Consider the following 15,649-nt stretch of genomic DNA (forward strand, 5'->3'; position numbering starts at 1 on the left):
ATCGCTTGACAAACAGTTTAACAATATAAGTGCCTTTACCTAAATCCCATATGAACTTTATTAGTCTACGAAATTAAGTTTGGATGTAAGGTATCAGATATCCAATTGTCGGACCATGTGCATGGCAATATGGGACTCAAATAAAAGGTATATGCGAGTAGAATACGAATCTGATATCCAAATGTGGGACCACGTTTCCGTGGGTCCACCCCTTTCCCAAAACACCCCCCCAAACAGGACTTATTTACTGACCATTAAAATATGGGGCTTAAATAAAAGGTATTTTAGTGTAGAATTCGAATCTGATATTCAGATATGGGTTCAAGTGTTTAGGGGGCCTCCTCTCCCCAAAAACATCGCTCAAAGGGGACAAATTTACGCCCATAGCAATATGGGGCTCAAATAAAGGGTCTTTGCGAGTAAAGCACGAATCTGATATCAGTATTCGGGAAAAGTGTCTATGGGGCCAACCCACCCCCACACACCACCTTAATAGGAAGTATTTGCTTACTATTGCAATATGAGGCTCAAATAAGAGGGTTTTTAGAGTAGAACACGAATCCGATATATATTTTCAAGGCCAACTCATTAAGTGGCCGCCCATCCCCCAAAATACCCCCCATGCCGGTCATGTTTGCCGACTATGGAAATATTGGGTTCAAATAATAAGGTATTTGGGAGTAGACCACGTATCTGATATAAACATTAGGGACCAACTGTCCTGGGGACGTCCCACCACCATAACAACCCCCAAATAGGGCGTATTTGCTCACCACGACAATTTGGGTCTTAAAGACAGTGGAACTAAATATTTATAGTTTTTAGAGCCAATACCCCAAACCGGACATATTTGCTACTTTTGCAATAAGGAGTTTATATGAGATTAGAAAACGAATTTGATATCCAATTTTGAGGCCAATGGCAATATGGGGTTCAAGTAAATGATATATAGATATATGAGAATAGAGCATGTTTAAATCGAGAATAAATGGGGCATATTTACCGACCATGTCAATGTGGAGCTTAAATGAGAGGCATTGGGGTATTGATAACCACTTTCGGGACCATATTTCTGAAGGTTAACCCCCTTTCCCAAAATATCGCACAAACAGCATCTTTTACGGACCATCGCAATATGGGGCTCAAATAAAGATATTTGGGAGTAGAAAACGAATTTGATATCCAAATGAAGGACCATTTATTTACGGCATCACCCGTTCCACAAAACACCCTCCAAAGGTTAAAAATTTTTCGACCACGCCAATATGTGGCTCAAATGAAAGGTATTTGAGATTAGAAAAAGAATTTGATAACATATTTTGGGGCCATGTGTTTGAGGGACGCCTCATCGTGTAAACTCCTATAAACCAATGCCAATATGGGGTTTAAATAAATGGTATTTGAAAGAAGAGCACGATGCTGATTTTTTTAAGGCCAAGTGTCTGAGGGACCACCTCACCCCCGAAAACACCCCTAAATCAGATATCATGAGGATATCGGGCTGCAATGAAGTATTTTTAGAATGGAGTACACCTTACATCCAAACTTTATTTCGTAGACCAATGAAGTTCATATGGGATTCAGAGAAAGGCACTTATATTGTTAAACTGTTTGTCAAGCGATATATTTACTATTTTCGTAGCATGGTATTTCACTAAAAACTTTTTAATAGTAGAAAAAAAAAATGTTCCAAGGAAACTTTTGTTCCATATAAAGTAAAAGAAGGCTCGGCGAAGCGGGCCCGGGTCAGCTAGTTGGTCTAAAAAATTGCTCGGAGGGCTTAGGGTCATTTAAGTTTGGATGGTAGATGTACTCCATTCTTAAAAAAACTTGATTTGAGACCGCTATTCTCATGATGTCCGATTAAGAGGAGCTTTCATCCAGACACATATCGTAGTTTTTTCTCAAATACCTTTCGGAAAATAAATGTCTACGGGGCCAACCCACCCCCATAACACCACCCAAATAGTAAGTATTTTCAAACTTTTGCAATATGAGGCTCAAATAAGAGGGTTTTTAAAGTAGAACACGAATCCGATATATACATTTTCAATGCCAACTAAGTAAGTGGCCGCCCATCCCCCAAAACACCACCAAGCCGGTCATGTTTGCCGACTATGGAAATATGGGGCTCAAATTAAAGGTATTAGGGGCCAACTGTCTATCGGACGTCCAACACCATAACAACCCCCAAATAGGACGTATTTGCTCACCAAGACAAACAAATGATATATAGATAAATGAGAATATAGCACGTTGCTGATATATTTTCATGGCTTAGAATTTGGGGGACCACCCCCATCCCCAAAACACCCCTAAATCAGACATCATGAGAATATCGGGCTGAAATAAAGTATTTTAAGAATGGAGTACATCCTACATCCAAACTTAAATTCGTAGACCAATAAAGATCATATGGGATTCAGATAAAGGCACTTATATTGTTAAACTGTTAGTCAAGCGACGAAGTGAATTTATCTGAGCCCCATATTATCTTAAGTTTGGGTGTACGATTTACTCCATTCTTAAAATACTTTATTTTGTTGTTAAATGAATGTAAAAACACCTTTCTCGTATTACTACTTTTAGTTTTATTAATAAATCGAGTAGTCATTGTAATTTTGTATTCCTGTAATTGAATTAGAATACATATATTTTTCAGTTTGAATAAAACATTTAAACACAAAAGGTTATGGGCCTTTAGACACAAAAAAAATGAAAAGAAACTTTTTCATTCTACCTAATTTTGTGAATATAAGGGAAAAACTATGACAAGCAGCCAATTATTTTGCCCAATGGAAAGATTGCGGGGCCGTGAGAATTTTGATGTCTGGTAGAGACAGTCACAATTTTTTTTGGTTATAAAAGGTTGCTGGAAAGCTGTAATTGAAGCTATGCCGGACACGGAATTGAATGAAAAGCTCTTGCGGAAATCACATTGATGGTAGATCCCAATAGTTATGGCCACACTGCTGCTGATTAATGCCTATGAGGATACGGGACTAACAAGGAAGGTAGAACTATTGAAGCAGTTGGTGAACATCAAGATGCAGAATTACAATATAATTCAAGAGTATATGAACGATTTGATCATCATTGATTTGAAGGTAAAGAATGCTGGATTGAATATCGACGATGAGTTGACTGCCTCGTTGATGCTAGCTGGACTGAGCGATGACTTCAAACCATTAGTTATGGCCGTTGAAAACTGTAAGCTAACTAACTGTGGATATGGTCAAAAATCTTTTGCTCCGAGATGCAAAATTCGATAAGGTTAGTGGAAATGATTCAGCACTTCAAGCTAAGTTTTCCAAGAAAAAAAAAAAGCAAATAACATGTTACAATTGCAAAAGGATTGGTCACATATCTAAGAATTGTCTGAACAGGAATAATGTGAGTAGCAATGGACAAGAAAAAAATGATAGGAAATCGGAACTGTTGAGAATGTCGAATATGTTCCTAGGCTGTGTACGAATTTGTTGTCAGTTAGGCAAATAAAAAAAAGGTGACAAATCAGTGATTATTATTGCAAAATCCAAAATAAGCGAGGGATGATTATAGCATCAGAGCCACAAAAGTTTTGGAAATTGTACACACTGATGTCGTTGGACCTATGAACACATGTTCGTTTTCAGGCGCACATTTTCTGGTCACATTCATTGATGATTCAAAGTCCGCTGAGTTTAAAAAAATGGCTGAAACTCAGACGGGCAAGAAATTGAAGATTATCCGGTCTGATAATGGCGGATAATTTTCCAAACTGTGCAAAGAAAACGGGATTATACATCAAAAAACATGTGCATATATACCGGAACAAAATTGTGTGGCAGAGAGGATGAACCGCACGATAATTGAAAGAGTTCTTTGCATGCTCATTGATAGTGGACTTGACTATCGATTCTGGGCAGAGGCCGCAGTTACTGCATCATTTCTTATAAATCGAGTACCCTTTAGATCACAAAAGAAATGTCCAGAAGCAATATTCATTGGTCGACGATCCAACGTTCTTGAGAGTGTTTGGTTGCCCTACTTTCGCTCATATACCGAAAGAGAAAAGATCTAAACTAGACCCGAAGTCAACCGAATGCATTATGGTGGGATATAGTGCCGAAAGCAAAGCTTACCGACTTTTCGATCCCAAATGTTGTAAAATAATAATATGCCGTGATGCAATTTTTATGGAAAACAGCAAAGTAAACGTAACACAGCAACATGAAGAAGATTTGTATTATCCGGAATTAATGCAAAGCGAAGGTGCAGATTCAGGGGAGAGTGGAAATCTTACTTAACCAAATGTTAGTGAATCAACACCTTCGGTAACAGCCAATGAAGATTCCAATGTGGCGGACTCAAATGAAGACAACTTAATTCCTCAAGTTAATCATACTGACGAATCTGATACCGATAGTGAGTATATGGATAGTTATTGGCCATCAAACAGCGATGAAACTAACAGGCAAGAAAATGTAGAGGGGCCAATTATCCAAATATCCGAGCGTATTGCAAATCTAAACCAAAATTCGTTAACGTTCTGTGCCATTGATTTTGTTTCAAATGATCCTGAAAGCTACAAAGAAGCAATGGCTACAGAAAATGCAAGTAAATGGAAACTAGCAATGAAAGAAGAAATTGCGTCATTGAAACAAAATAATACTTGGACTTTAACAGAATTAAAACTTGAAAACAGATGTTTTCATCTAACAGATATAAGGCTATACTAGTTGCCAAAGGTTTTAGTCAACGAGAATGAATTGACTACAACGAAACTTTTTCACCAGTAGTCAGATATGACTCTATAAGGTACTTAGTTGCACTGGCCGCTAAGTATTGAATTGAAATTCATCAAATGGATGCTGTTAGTTCATATTTAAATGGAAGCCTTAAGGAGGTCATTTATATGGAGCAACCTGAGGGATTCTCTGATGAAACGAAAAGAGTCTGCAATCTGGAAGAGTCTGGAACAAGATGCTAATTTGCGAACTCATCAAGCTGAGACTCGTACGGAGTGATGTAGATCGATGTATTAGGTTGCCCAAAAAGTAATTGCGGATTTTTTAAAAGAAAGTAAATGCATTTTTAATAAAACTTAAATTGAACTTTAATCAAATATACTTTTTTTACACTTTTTTTCTAAAGCAAGCTAAAAGTAACAGCTGATAACTGACAGAAGAAAGAATGCAATTACAGAGTCACAAGCTGTGAAAAAATTTGTCAACGCCGACTATATGAAAAATCCGCAATTACTTTTTGGGCAACCCAATATATACCACAACTTGGAAAATGGGTATAAACTATATGTTGCGATATATGTTGATGACGACCTCACATTCTGTAATAATACAAAGATACTGCAAAATATAAAGAAGAAGCTTTCCAAAATATTTAAAATGAAGAAGCTAGGAGAAGTTTCTACAATACTCGGAATGCGAATAACTCGAAATCGTGATAATATAAAAATAGATCAATCACAATATATAAATGATGTTTTATATCGTTTTGGAATGAGTGCAATCCAATTTCAACACCGATTGACACTAATCAGAACCTATCTGTTTTCATGTGCCCAAAGAATGAAAATGAGAGACAGGAAATGTCAAAGGTTCCTTATATGCAAGCAATTGGATATTTGTTGTACGCAGCACATTTGTCACGCCCAGACATCTCATATGAAGTAAATATATTAAGTCGATTCAGCACTAATTCAGGGAGAGCTCACTGGGAAGCAGTGAAGCATGTCATGCGATACTTAAAAGGCACGGCAACTGTAGGTCTCGAATATAAATTTGATGTGGAGAGTTCAGTTGTTGGATACTGTGATGCTGACTGGGCTGGAAATATAGACGACCGCCAATCGACCACTGGATATATATTCATGTGCCAATCTGCTGCAATATCTTGGTCAACAAAGAAACAAAAAACAGTAGCTCCGTCATCTACCGAGGCGGAGTTCATGTCTCTAACAGCTGCTATACAAGAGTCAGTCTGGCTGAAAAGACTTGAAAGGAAATAAATCCTCATTGCGAAAAGACCATGAAAATATTCTGCGATAACAAGGGTGCAATATATGTGGCATTGACCAATAACTATTCCAACAGAACTAAACACGTCGACATAAAAGCAAAATTTATAAGGCAAAAAATTGATGAGGAAGAAGTTACTTTGGAATACACTCCTACCAATGAAATGTTAGCCGATGTATTTACCAAAGCTGTACCATCGCAAAAGCTAAAATATCTTAGAAAAAAGTTCGGTCTTTTGTAAATTCACATATCATTAAATATTTTAGTAACTATTTTTAATGTAATGACAGGAGTGTACATTCAGGGACAGTGTTGTAAAATGAATGTAAAAACACCTTTCTCATATTACTACTTTTAGTTTTATTAATCTATTGGGTAGTCATTGTAATTTTGTATTCCTGTAATTGAATTAGAACACATATATTTTTCAGTTGGAATAAGACATTTAAACACAAAATATTTCAGCCCGATATTCTCATGATATCTGATTTAGGGGTGTTTTCGGGGGTGAGATGGTCCCTCAGACACTTGGCCCTAAAAAATATCAGCATCGTGCTCTTCTTTGCCATTGGTTTAGGGGAGTTTACACGATAAGGCGTCCCCTAAACACATGGCCCCAAAATAGGTTATCAAATTCGTTTTCAATTCTCAAATACCTTTCATTAGAGCCACGTATTGGCATGGTCGAAAAATGTTTACCCTTTGGGGGGAGTTTTGGGGAAGGGGTAATGCCCTAAATACGTGGTCTTACATTTGGATATCAAATTCGCGTGGGTGGTGTTTTGGGGATGGGGTGGACCCCCAAAACGTGGTCCCACATTTGGATATCAGATTCGTATTCTACTCGCAAATACCTTTCATTTGAGTCCCATATTGTCATGGTCAGTAAATATGTCCGATTTAGGGGTGTTTTGGGGGTTGGGGTGGTCACCCTAACACTTAGTTCGACGATTGGATATCAGATACGTTTTCTTATTCTAAATACCTTTCATTTGAGTCCCATATTGTCGTGATTGGTCTAAATATATGTTTGGTAGGTTTTAGGGTGGGGCGGCAACCCCAGGTACCCCATCCGAAATTTGGATACCAAATTTTTATTTTTAGGGTACTATATGGGAGCGCCCAAAATTTCGCTTAAATCTCACATCCCATCTCCAAAATCTGGCGTTTCTGAAAACTAGGGTAAGGGGGAGGGTCCGCCCCCCTTCAGATATAAAAAAAATTAGTACCCTATTTTCACCACAGGATCATTATGCACCATCTGTGAAAGTTTCAAGAAAATTGGTTCAGCCGTTTCTGAGTCTATAAGGAACACACAAACAAACCTACAAACAAACACAAATTGATTTTTATACCCTCCACCATAGGAAGGGGGTATACTAATTTCGTCATTCTGTTTGTAACTCCTCGAAATATGCGTCTGAGACCCCATAAAGTATATAAATTTTTGATCGTCATGTCATTTAAAGTCGATCTAGCCATGTCCGTCCGTCCGTCCGTCTGTCTGTCGAAAGCACGCTAACTTCCGAAGGACTTAAGCTAGCCGCTTGAAATTTTGCACAAATACTTCTAATTGGTATTGTAAATGGGCCATATCGGTCCATGTTTTGATATAGCTACCATATAAACCGATCTTGGGTCTTGACTTCTTGAGCCTCTAGAGTGCGCAATTCTTATCCGATTGGAATGAAATTTTGCACGACATGTTTTGTTATGACATCCAACAAATGTACCAAGTATCTGGGTTCTTGACTCCTTGAGCCTCTAGAGGTCGCAATTATTATCCGATTTGCCTGAAATTTTGTACGACGGATCCTCTCTTGACCATCAACATACGTGTTTATTATGGGCTGAATCGGTCCTCTATTTTACTTCTTGAGCCCCCAAAGGGCGCAATTCTTATTTGAATTGGCTGACATTTTACACAGGTCTACAACATATAATTTAATTGTGGTCCAAACCGGACCCTATCTTGATATCGCTCTCATAGCAGAGCAAATCTTTTCTTACATCCTTTTTGGCCTAAGAAGAGATGCCGGGAAAAGAACTCGACAAATGCGATCCATGGTGGAGGGTATATAAGATTCGGCCCGGCCGAACTTAGCACGCTTTTACTTGTTTTTTATTCGTATGTATAACCGAATAACCTCTTCATTTTACCACCAAAAAAAAACGTGTCTTGCCCGGAAGCTTCTCTCATCTCTTTTTATACCCTCCACCATAAGATGGGGGGTATACTAATTTCGTCATTCTGTTTGTAACTACTCGAAATATTCGTCTGAGACCCCATAAAGTATATATATTCTTGATCGTCGTGACATTTTATGTCGATCTAGCCATGTCCGTCCGTCTGTCCGTCCGTCCGTCCGTCCGTCTGTCTGTCGAAAGCACGCTAACTTCCGAAGGAGTAAAGCTAGCCGCTTGAAATTTTGCACAAATACTTCTTATTAGTGTAGGTCGGTTGGTATTGTAAATGGGCCATATCGGTCAATGTTTTGATATAGCTGCCATATAAACCGACCTTGGGTCTTGACTTCTTGAGCCTCTAGAGTGCGCAATTCTTATCCGATTGGAATGAAATTTTGCACGACGTGTTTTGCTATGATATCCAATAACTGTGCCAAGTATAGTTCAAATCGGTCCATAACCTGATATAGCTGCCATATAAACCGATCTTGGGTCTTGACTTCTTGAGCCTCTAGCGTGCGCAATTCTTATCCGATCAGAATGAAATTTTGCACGACGTGTGCTGTTATTATATCCAACAACTGTGCCAAGTATGGTTCAAATCGGTCCATAACCTGATATAGCTGCCATATAAACCGATCTTGGGTCTTGACTTCTTGAGCCTCAAGGGGGCGCAATTCTTATCCGAATGGAATGGAATTTCGCACGACGTCTTTTGTTATTATATCCAACAACTATGCCAAGTATGGTTTAAATCGGTCCATAACCTGATATAGCTGCCATATAAACCGATCTTGGATCTTGACTTCTTGAGCCTCTAGAGGGCACAATTCTTATACGATTTGAATGAATTTTTGCACGAAGTATTTCGTTATGATATCCAACAACTGTGCTAAGTATGGTTGAAATCGGTCCTTAACCTGATATAGCTGCCATATAAACCGATCTGGGATCTTGACTTCTTGAGCCTCTAGAGGTCGCAATTATTATCCGATTTGAATGAAATTTTGTACGACGGATGCTTTCATGACCATCAACATACGTGTTTATTATGGTCTGAATCGGTCCATAGCCTGATACAGCTCCCATTTAAATCGATCTCTCTATTTTACTTTTTGAGCTCACAAAGAGCGCAATTCTTATTCGAATTGGCTGACATTTTACACAGGTCTCCAACATATAATTTAATCGTGGTCCAAACCGGACCATATCTTGATATCGCTCTAATAGCAGAGCAAATCTTTTCTTATATCCTGTTTTGCCAAAGAAGAGAAGCCGGGAAAAGAAATCGACAAATGCGATCCATGGTGGAGAGTATATAAGATTCGGCCCGGCCGAACTTAGCACGGTTTTACTTGTTCTTTCTCCCTTGTCATTTCTTTCATTAGGTTTGCCTATTTTCAGATGTCACTAAATAGTCTTTAAGGGCTGCATTCTGGGGCAGAGTTAGGAAATTGGTCTTCGAGATACAAATTTGAACCCGGGTTCATAACAACCCCAGAAGTGAAAATCGGGCGAAATACATATATGACAGCCATATATAAATCTGAACTAATTTCTATGAAATTCACTAGTAATATTAAACAGAATCAGAGAGTAATTCTGAGTCAATCGGTATATTTGTCATGGATCTATCTCTCTTCCTGTGTTACAAACGAAAGCACTAAGTTATAATACCCTGAGAAAGAGGCAGACTATCTGGCGCCTCAACTAGCCAATATTTTCACAGCGTGGCTTGGACTTGCATATACTCCGAAAGCCTGGCAAGAGGCGAGAGTGGTGTTTATATCCAATCCCGGCAAGGCAAGTTATGCGACGCCAAAGGTCTACAGACCCAAAAGCCTTACGTTCGTTCTACACAAAACCATGGAACGTATTATGGACACCATGATAAAGAGTACGACATCCAGCGAACTGCTCAGATACAAACAGCATGCCTATGTCAAGGGAAGGTCGTTGGAGACTGCCCTGCACGAGGTTGTGCATAAAATAGAAGAATCCTTCGATGTCAACACGTACATCCAGACGGTATAAAATGTGTTTCCTATGGCATAAATATAAGGGAGAAAGTGGCACAAGGCACGCCACAGGGGGACATTTAACGCCACTCCTATGAGTGACCACCATAAATGACCTAATACGGATGCTGACTAAGGAGGGATTTGAACCCGTCTGCTATGCAGAAGATGTTATAATACTTCTAAGGGGTAAGGATCCGGACGAGCTATTTAGAAGGGCCGAAAGGGACTTGCATATGGCATATGACAGGGCTAGACCCAGAGGTCTCAATGTTAAATATGCCTGTTCACGAGGAAGACGAAGGTGGGCCAATTTAACGTTTCCTCAATAAGACGATTTCGATATCAAATACTTAGGAGTCATCTTGGCCAGGAAACTGAATTGGAAGTGTCAGATTTAGGAGCGTACTAAGAAGATTCACAGATCTTGGGCACTATGTAGACGGGCCATAGGCTCCAATTGGGGCCCTTAATCCGAGGATAGTCTACGGGCTCTACAGGAGCGTAATTACACCAATACTTACTCACGCCTCAGTAGTTTGGTGGACTGCTATGGAGAAAAAGAGCAACATAAGGACCATATAACAGGTTCAGGCGAAGATCCGGGCGATCACGGAATACGCGACGTGGTGAAGTGCTAACGCGAGGACGTCGAGTGTGCACATCTTTACCGACAGTAAAATTGCCATAAGGGCAATAACAATTAGGACGGTAAGGTCACGAACAGTCTTGCAGTGTAAGAAAGAGCTTAACGTCTTCTCTGAAGATGGCACAATCCGTATCGTTTGGGTGCAGGTCCAAATCGGAGTAAGGGGCATGAAAAGCAGAGGATTTGGCGATGAAGGGCAGAGGACTGCCGTCAATAAACTTGGTTAACCCGAAGCCTTTCCGGTCGACGCAGTCCGAGTTAAGGGAGTGGGCGACGAGTGCTCATGGAGGTCAGTATAGCTATTAGTATCGTAACAGGACAAATAGGACTACGAGCTACCTTACGTAAAATCGGTGCGGCAAGTGATGGCAAGTTTAGGGCATGCGGGGAAGACGGTGAGACGTTGGAGCATTTTCTTTGTCATTGCCCGGCTTTCGCCTCTAACAGATAACAGCACTTAATTAGTGACGCAATACCAGACATGACCCAACTTAGGGGAGAGGTATTGAAAACAATTAGGGATTTTGTAAATAGCGCTGAATTCCTAACTTAAAATTTTCTATTTAGAGGTTACACTATAGTTTTTAGAGCGCACAATATGCCGATTACTGGCTTAGGTGTATGTCCATAGTGGCATGGGGCGAATTAATATCTGCACCTTCTTCTCAATCTAACCTAACCATCTCCGTCTACGGATGAAGAACTTTCCACAAATGCATCTAATATGTCGTTAGCTAAATAAAACACGTTCCCTTTGTACACTCTTATACCCACCACTACAGAATGGAGGTATATTAATCTAGTGATTCCGTTTGTAACACCTCCAAATATTGATCTTAGACCCCAAAAAAAAAAAAAAAAAAAAAAAAAAAAAAAAAAAAAAATATATATATATATATATATATATATATATATATATATATATATATATATATATCGGCTCTACATTCTGAGTCGATCTAGCCATGTCTAGCCCCGAAATCACCATAGCGGACGAACGCGTAAAGCTAGCTGCTTGAAACTTTGCACACGTATTTTGTATTGATGTAGGTCGTTGGGAATTGCAAATGGGTCATATCGGTTCAGATTTGGATATAGCTCCCATATAAACCGCTCTCCCAATTTTTCTTCTTGATCCCTGGAAGCCGCAATTTTTATCCGAATTGACTGAAGTTTTGCACGTATCTGTTATAAATTCCAACAACTGTGCCACGTACGGTTCAAATTGGCCTATAACCTGATATAGCTCCCATATAAACCGGTGTCTAGATTTGATACCTTTAGCCCTTGGAAGCCGCAATTTTTGTCTGACGTTTTGTATGCAGTGTTCTATTGTGACTCCCAACAACTGTACCAAATACGGTCTAAACCTGGTATAGCTCTTATGTAAGCCGTTCTCTCGTTTATATTTGTTCGGTTCCTAGAAGCTTTAATTTTTGCTGGTTTGACAAAAGTTTAGTATGTTGAATAAAATAATGTCCTTCAACTACATTTATTTTGCATAAAATTTTAGCAGAATTCATAGTGGCGGGTTCCCAAGATTCGACCCTTCCGAACTTGGCGCGCTTTTACTAGTTTTTCCTTTTTATTCCCTCCAATTTCGTCTTTCCGTTTGTAAGACATATAAATATTCATCTGAGACCCAACAATGTATATATGTGTATTCTTGATCGTCTCGATATCCTTATGCGTTTTAGCCATGTCCGTCCATCTGTGGAAACCACGCTTTATTTCGAATTGATAAAGTTAGGCGCTTGAAATTTTGCACAAATACTCCCTATTAGTGTAGATCAGTTGGGATTATAAATATGTCTCATCGGTCCATGTTTTGATATAGCTGTCAAATAAATCGATCTTGGGTCTAGATTTCTTGAGCCTCTAAACGGCTCAATTCTTATTCGATTTGGCGCAAATTTGGCATAAGGTATTTTGTAATGACTTTCAAAATCTGTGCTAAGTAGGGTCTAAATCGGTTTAAAATTTGATATATTGTGTTGCCCAAAAAGTAATTGCGGATTTTTCATATAGTCGGCGTTGACAAATTTTTTCACAGCTTGTGACTCTGTAATTGCATTCTTTCTTCTGTCAGTTATCAGCTGCTACTTTTAGCTTGCTTTAGAAAAAAAAGTGTAAAAAAAGTATATTTGATTAAAGTTCATTCTAAGTTTTATTAATAATGTATTTACTTTCTTTTAAAAAAATCCGCAATTACTTTTTGGGCAACCCAATAGTTGCCATACAAACCGTATACACAGAGTGCGCAATTTATATACGACTAGCTGACCCGTGCCCGCTCCGTTGCGCCTTCTTTTACTTTATATGGAACAAAAGTTTCCTTGGAATATTTATTTTCGACATTTAAAGATCTTTGACATACCTTGCTACGAAAATAGTATATCGCTTGACTAACAGTTTAACAATATAAGTGCCTTTATATGCATCCCATATGATCTTTATTGGTCTACGAATTTGGGTTTTGATGTAAGGTGTACACCATTCTTAAAATAATTCATTTCAGCCCGATATTCTCATGATGTCTGATTCAGTGGTGTTTTAGGGGGAGAGATGGTCCCCCAGATACTTGGCCCTAAAAAATATCAGCATCGTGCTCTTCTTTCAAATACCATTTATTTAAAATCCGTATTGCCATTGGCTTAAGAGGAGTTTACAGGATAAGGCGTCCCCCAAACACATGGCTCCAAAATAGGTTATCAAATTCTCTTCTAATCTCAAATACATTTCATTGACCCACATATTGGCATGGTTGAAAATTCTTTCCCATTTGGGAGTGTTTTGGCAAAGGGGTGATGCCCTTAATACATGGTCCTACATTTGGATATCAAATTCGTATTCTACTCCCAAATACCTTTATTTGAGCCCCATATTGCGATGGTCACTAAAAAATTTCTGTTTGTGGAGTATTTTGGATATCAATTCTTGCGAAAATGGGTATCACTTCTTGCTCTACCCCCAATACCTTTCATTTAAGCTCCACATTGACATGGTGGGTAAATATGCCCGATTTAGGGGTGTTTTGGGATTGGGTGGTCCCCCAAACACTAAGCCCTTGAAATATATCAGCAATGTGCTCTATTCTCATATATATATATCATTTATTTGAACCCCATATTGCCATTGCCCTCAAAATTGGATATCAAATTCGTTATATCATTTATTTGAACCCCATATTGCCATTGCCCTCAAAATTGGATATCAAATTCGTTTTCTAATATCATTCAAACTCCTTATTGCAAAAGTCAGCAAATATGTCCGGTTTGGGGTATTGGCTCAAGAAACTATGAATATTTAGTTCCACTCTCTTTAAGACCCAAATTGTCCTGGTGAGCAAATACGTCCTATTTGGGGGTTGTTATGGTGGTGGGACGTCCCCTAGACAGTTGGTCCCTAATGTTGATATCAGATACTTGGTCTACTCCCACATACCTTTAATTTGACCACCATATTTCCAAAGACGGCAAACATGACCGGTTTGGCGGGTATTCCGGGGGATGGGGCGCCAATCAGTGAGTTGGCCTTGAAAATATATATCGGATTCGTGTTCCACTTTGAAAACCCTCTTATTTGAGCCTCATATTGCAATAGCCAGAAAATACTTACTATTTGGGTGGTGTTGTGGGGGTGGCGTGGCCCCGTAGACACTTTTCCCGAATATTGATATCAAATTCGTGCTTTACTCCCAAAGAACTTTCATTTGAGCCCCATATTGCTATGTTAGTAAATTTGTCCCCTTTGGGGGATGTTTTTGGTGGGAGGCGTCCCACCAAACACTTGGTCCCATATTTGGATATCAGATTCGTATTCTACATTTAAATACCTTTTATTTAAACCCCATATTCCCATGGTCAGTAAATAAGTCCTGTTTGGGGGGGGGGGGGGGTGTTTTGAGAAAGGGGTGGACCCCCAGAAACGTGGTCCCATATTTGGAACCCCCAAATAGGAAGTATTTTCTAATTTGCTAACTTTTGCAATAAGGAGTTTAAATGCGATTAGAAAACGAATTTGACATTCAATTTTGAGGGCAACGGCAATTTGGGGTTCAAATAATTGAATGGTAGTTGCGCGTAGAATACGAATCTAATATCCAAATGTGGGATCAAGTTTTTGGGGATCCACCCTTTCCCCAAAACCACCCCCAAACAGGATTTATTTGCTGACCATGGCAATATGGAGCTTAAATGAAAGGTATTTGAGTGTAGAATACGAATCTGATATCCAGATGTGGGACCAAGTGTTTGAGGCCGCCCATACCCCAAACCGGACATAGTTGCTGGCCTTTTCAATAAGGGGTTTAAGTGAATTGTATTTGAGATTTGAAACCCAATTTTGAGGCGAATACTAATATGGGGTTCAAGTATATGATAATAGAGTACGTTTTTGATATATTTTCAGGGCTTAGCGATTGGGGGACCACCACACTCCCTAAAACATGTGATTCAGATAAAGGCACATATATTTTTAAACTGTTTGTCAAGCGACATACTATTTTCGTAGCAAGGTATTTCACTTAAAGCTCCTTAATTGTCGAAAATAAATATTCCAAAAAAATTTTGTTCCATATAATGTAAAAGACGGCGCAGTGGAGCGGGCCAGGTCCAGCTATTATATAGATAAATAATTTGAGTGAATTAAATTCAAAATTGGATGTCGTTTTATTTTTTTGGGTATTGTACCATAAATTTATTCGTTAGGTATTATTTCATAATGGAATAATTGGGGTTTGGATTTTGCCAGCTCTACTCTAGAGGGTTCCATGG

At 39.0% G+C, this 15,649-nt stretch overlaps 2 protein-coding genes across 2 annotated transcripts in view; one reads left to right on the forward strand and one right to left on the reverse strand.

Annotated features, from left to right (window-relative positions):
* Positions 1-5,590: 5,590 nt before the first annotated feature.
* LOC131996385 (uncharacterized) lies at positions 5,591-6,010 on the forward strand. Its single transcript, XM_059366021.1, has one exon. The coding sequence runs from the start codon at positions 5,591-5,593 to the stop codon at positions 6,008-6,010; it is 420 nt and encodes a 139-aa protein (XP_059222004.1).
* Positions 6,011-6,388: 378 nt separating this feature from the next.
* LOC131996386 (uncharacterized) overlaps positions 6,389-15,649 on the reverse strand; it is a 92,251-nt gene continuing 82,990 nt past the window's right edge. Inside the window, exon 2 of the mRNA XM_059366030.1 lies at positions 6,389-6,418. Coding sequence (XP_059222013.1) covers positions 6,389-6,418 — 30 coding nt within the window. The remainder of the gene's footprint in view (positions 6,419-15,649) is intronic.

Source organism: Stomoxys calcitrans, chromosome 1 (genome assembly GCF_963082655.1).
Source record: "Stomoxys calcitrans chromosome 1, idStoCalc2.1, whole genome shotgun sequence".
Lineage (NCBI taxonomy): Eukaryota > Metazoa > Arthropoda > Insecta > Diptera > Muscidae > Stomoxys > Stomoxys calcitrans.

What these genes read in the sequence shown, in the direction of transcription:
- LOC131996385 (XM_059366021.1), top strand. Translation starts at nt 5,591, where the DNA reads ATGTCAAAGGTTCCTTATATGCAAGCAATTGGATATTTGTTGTACGCA.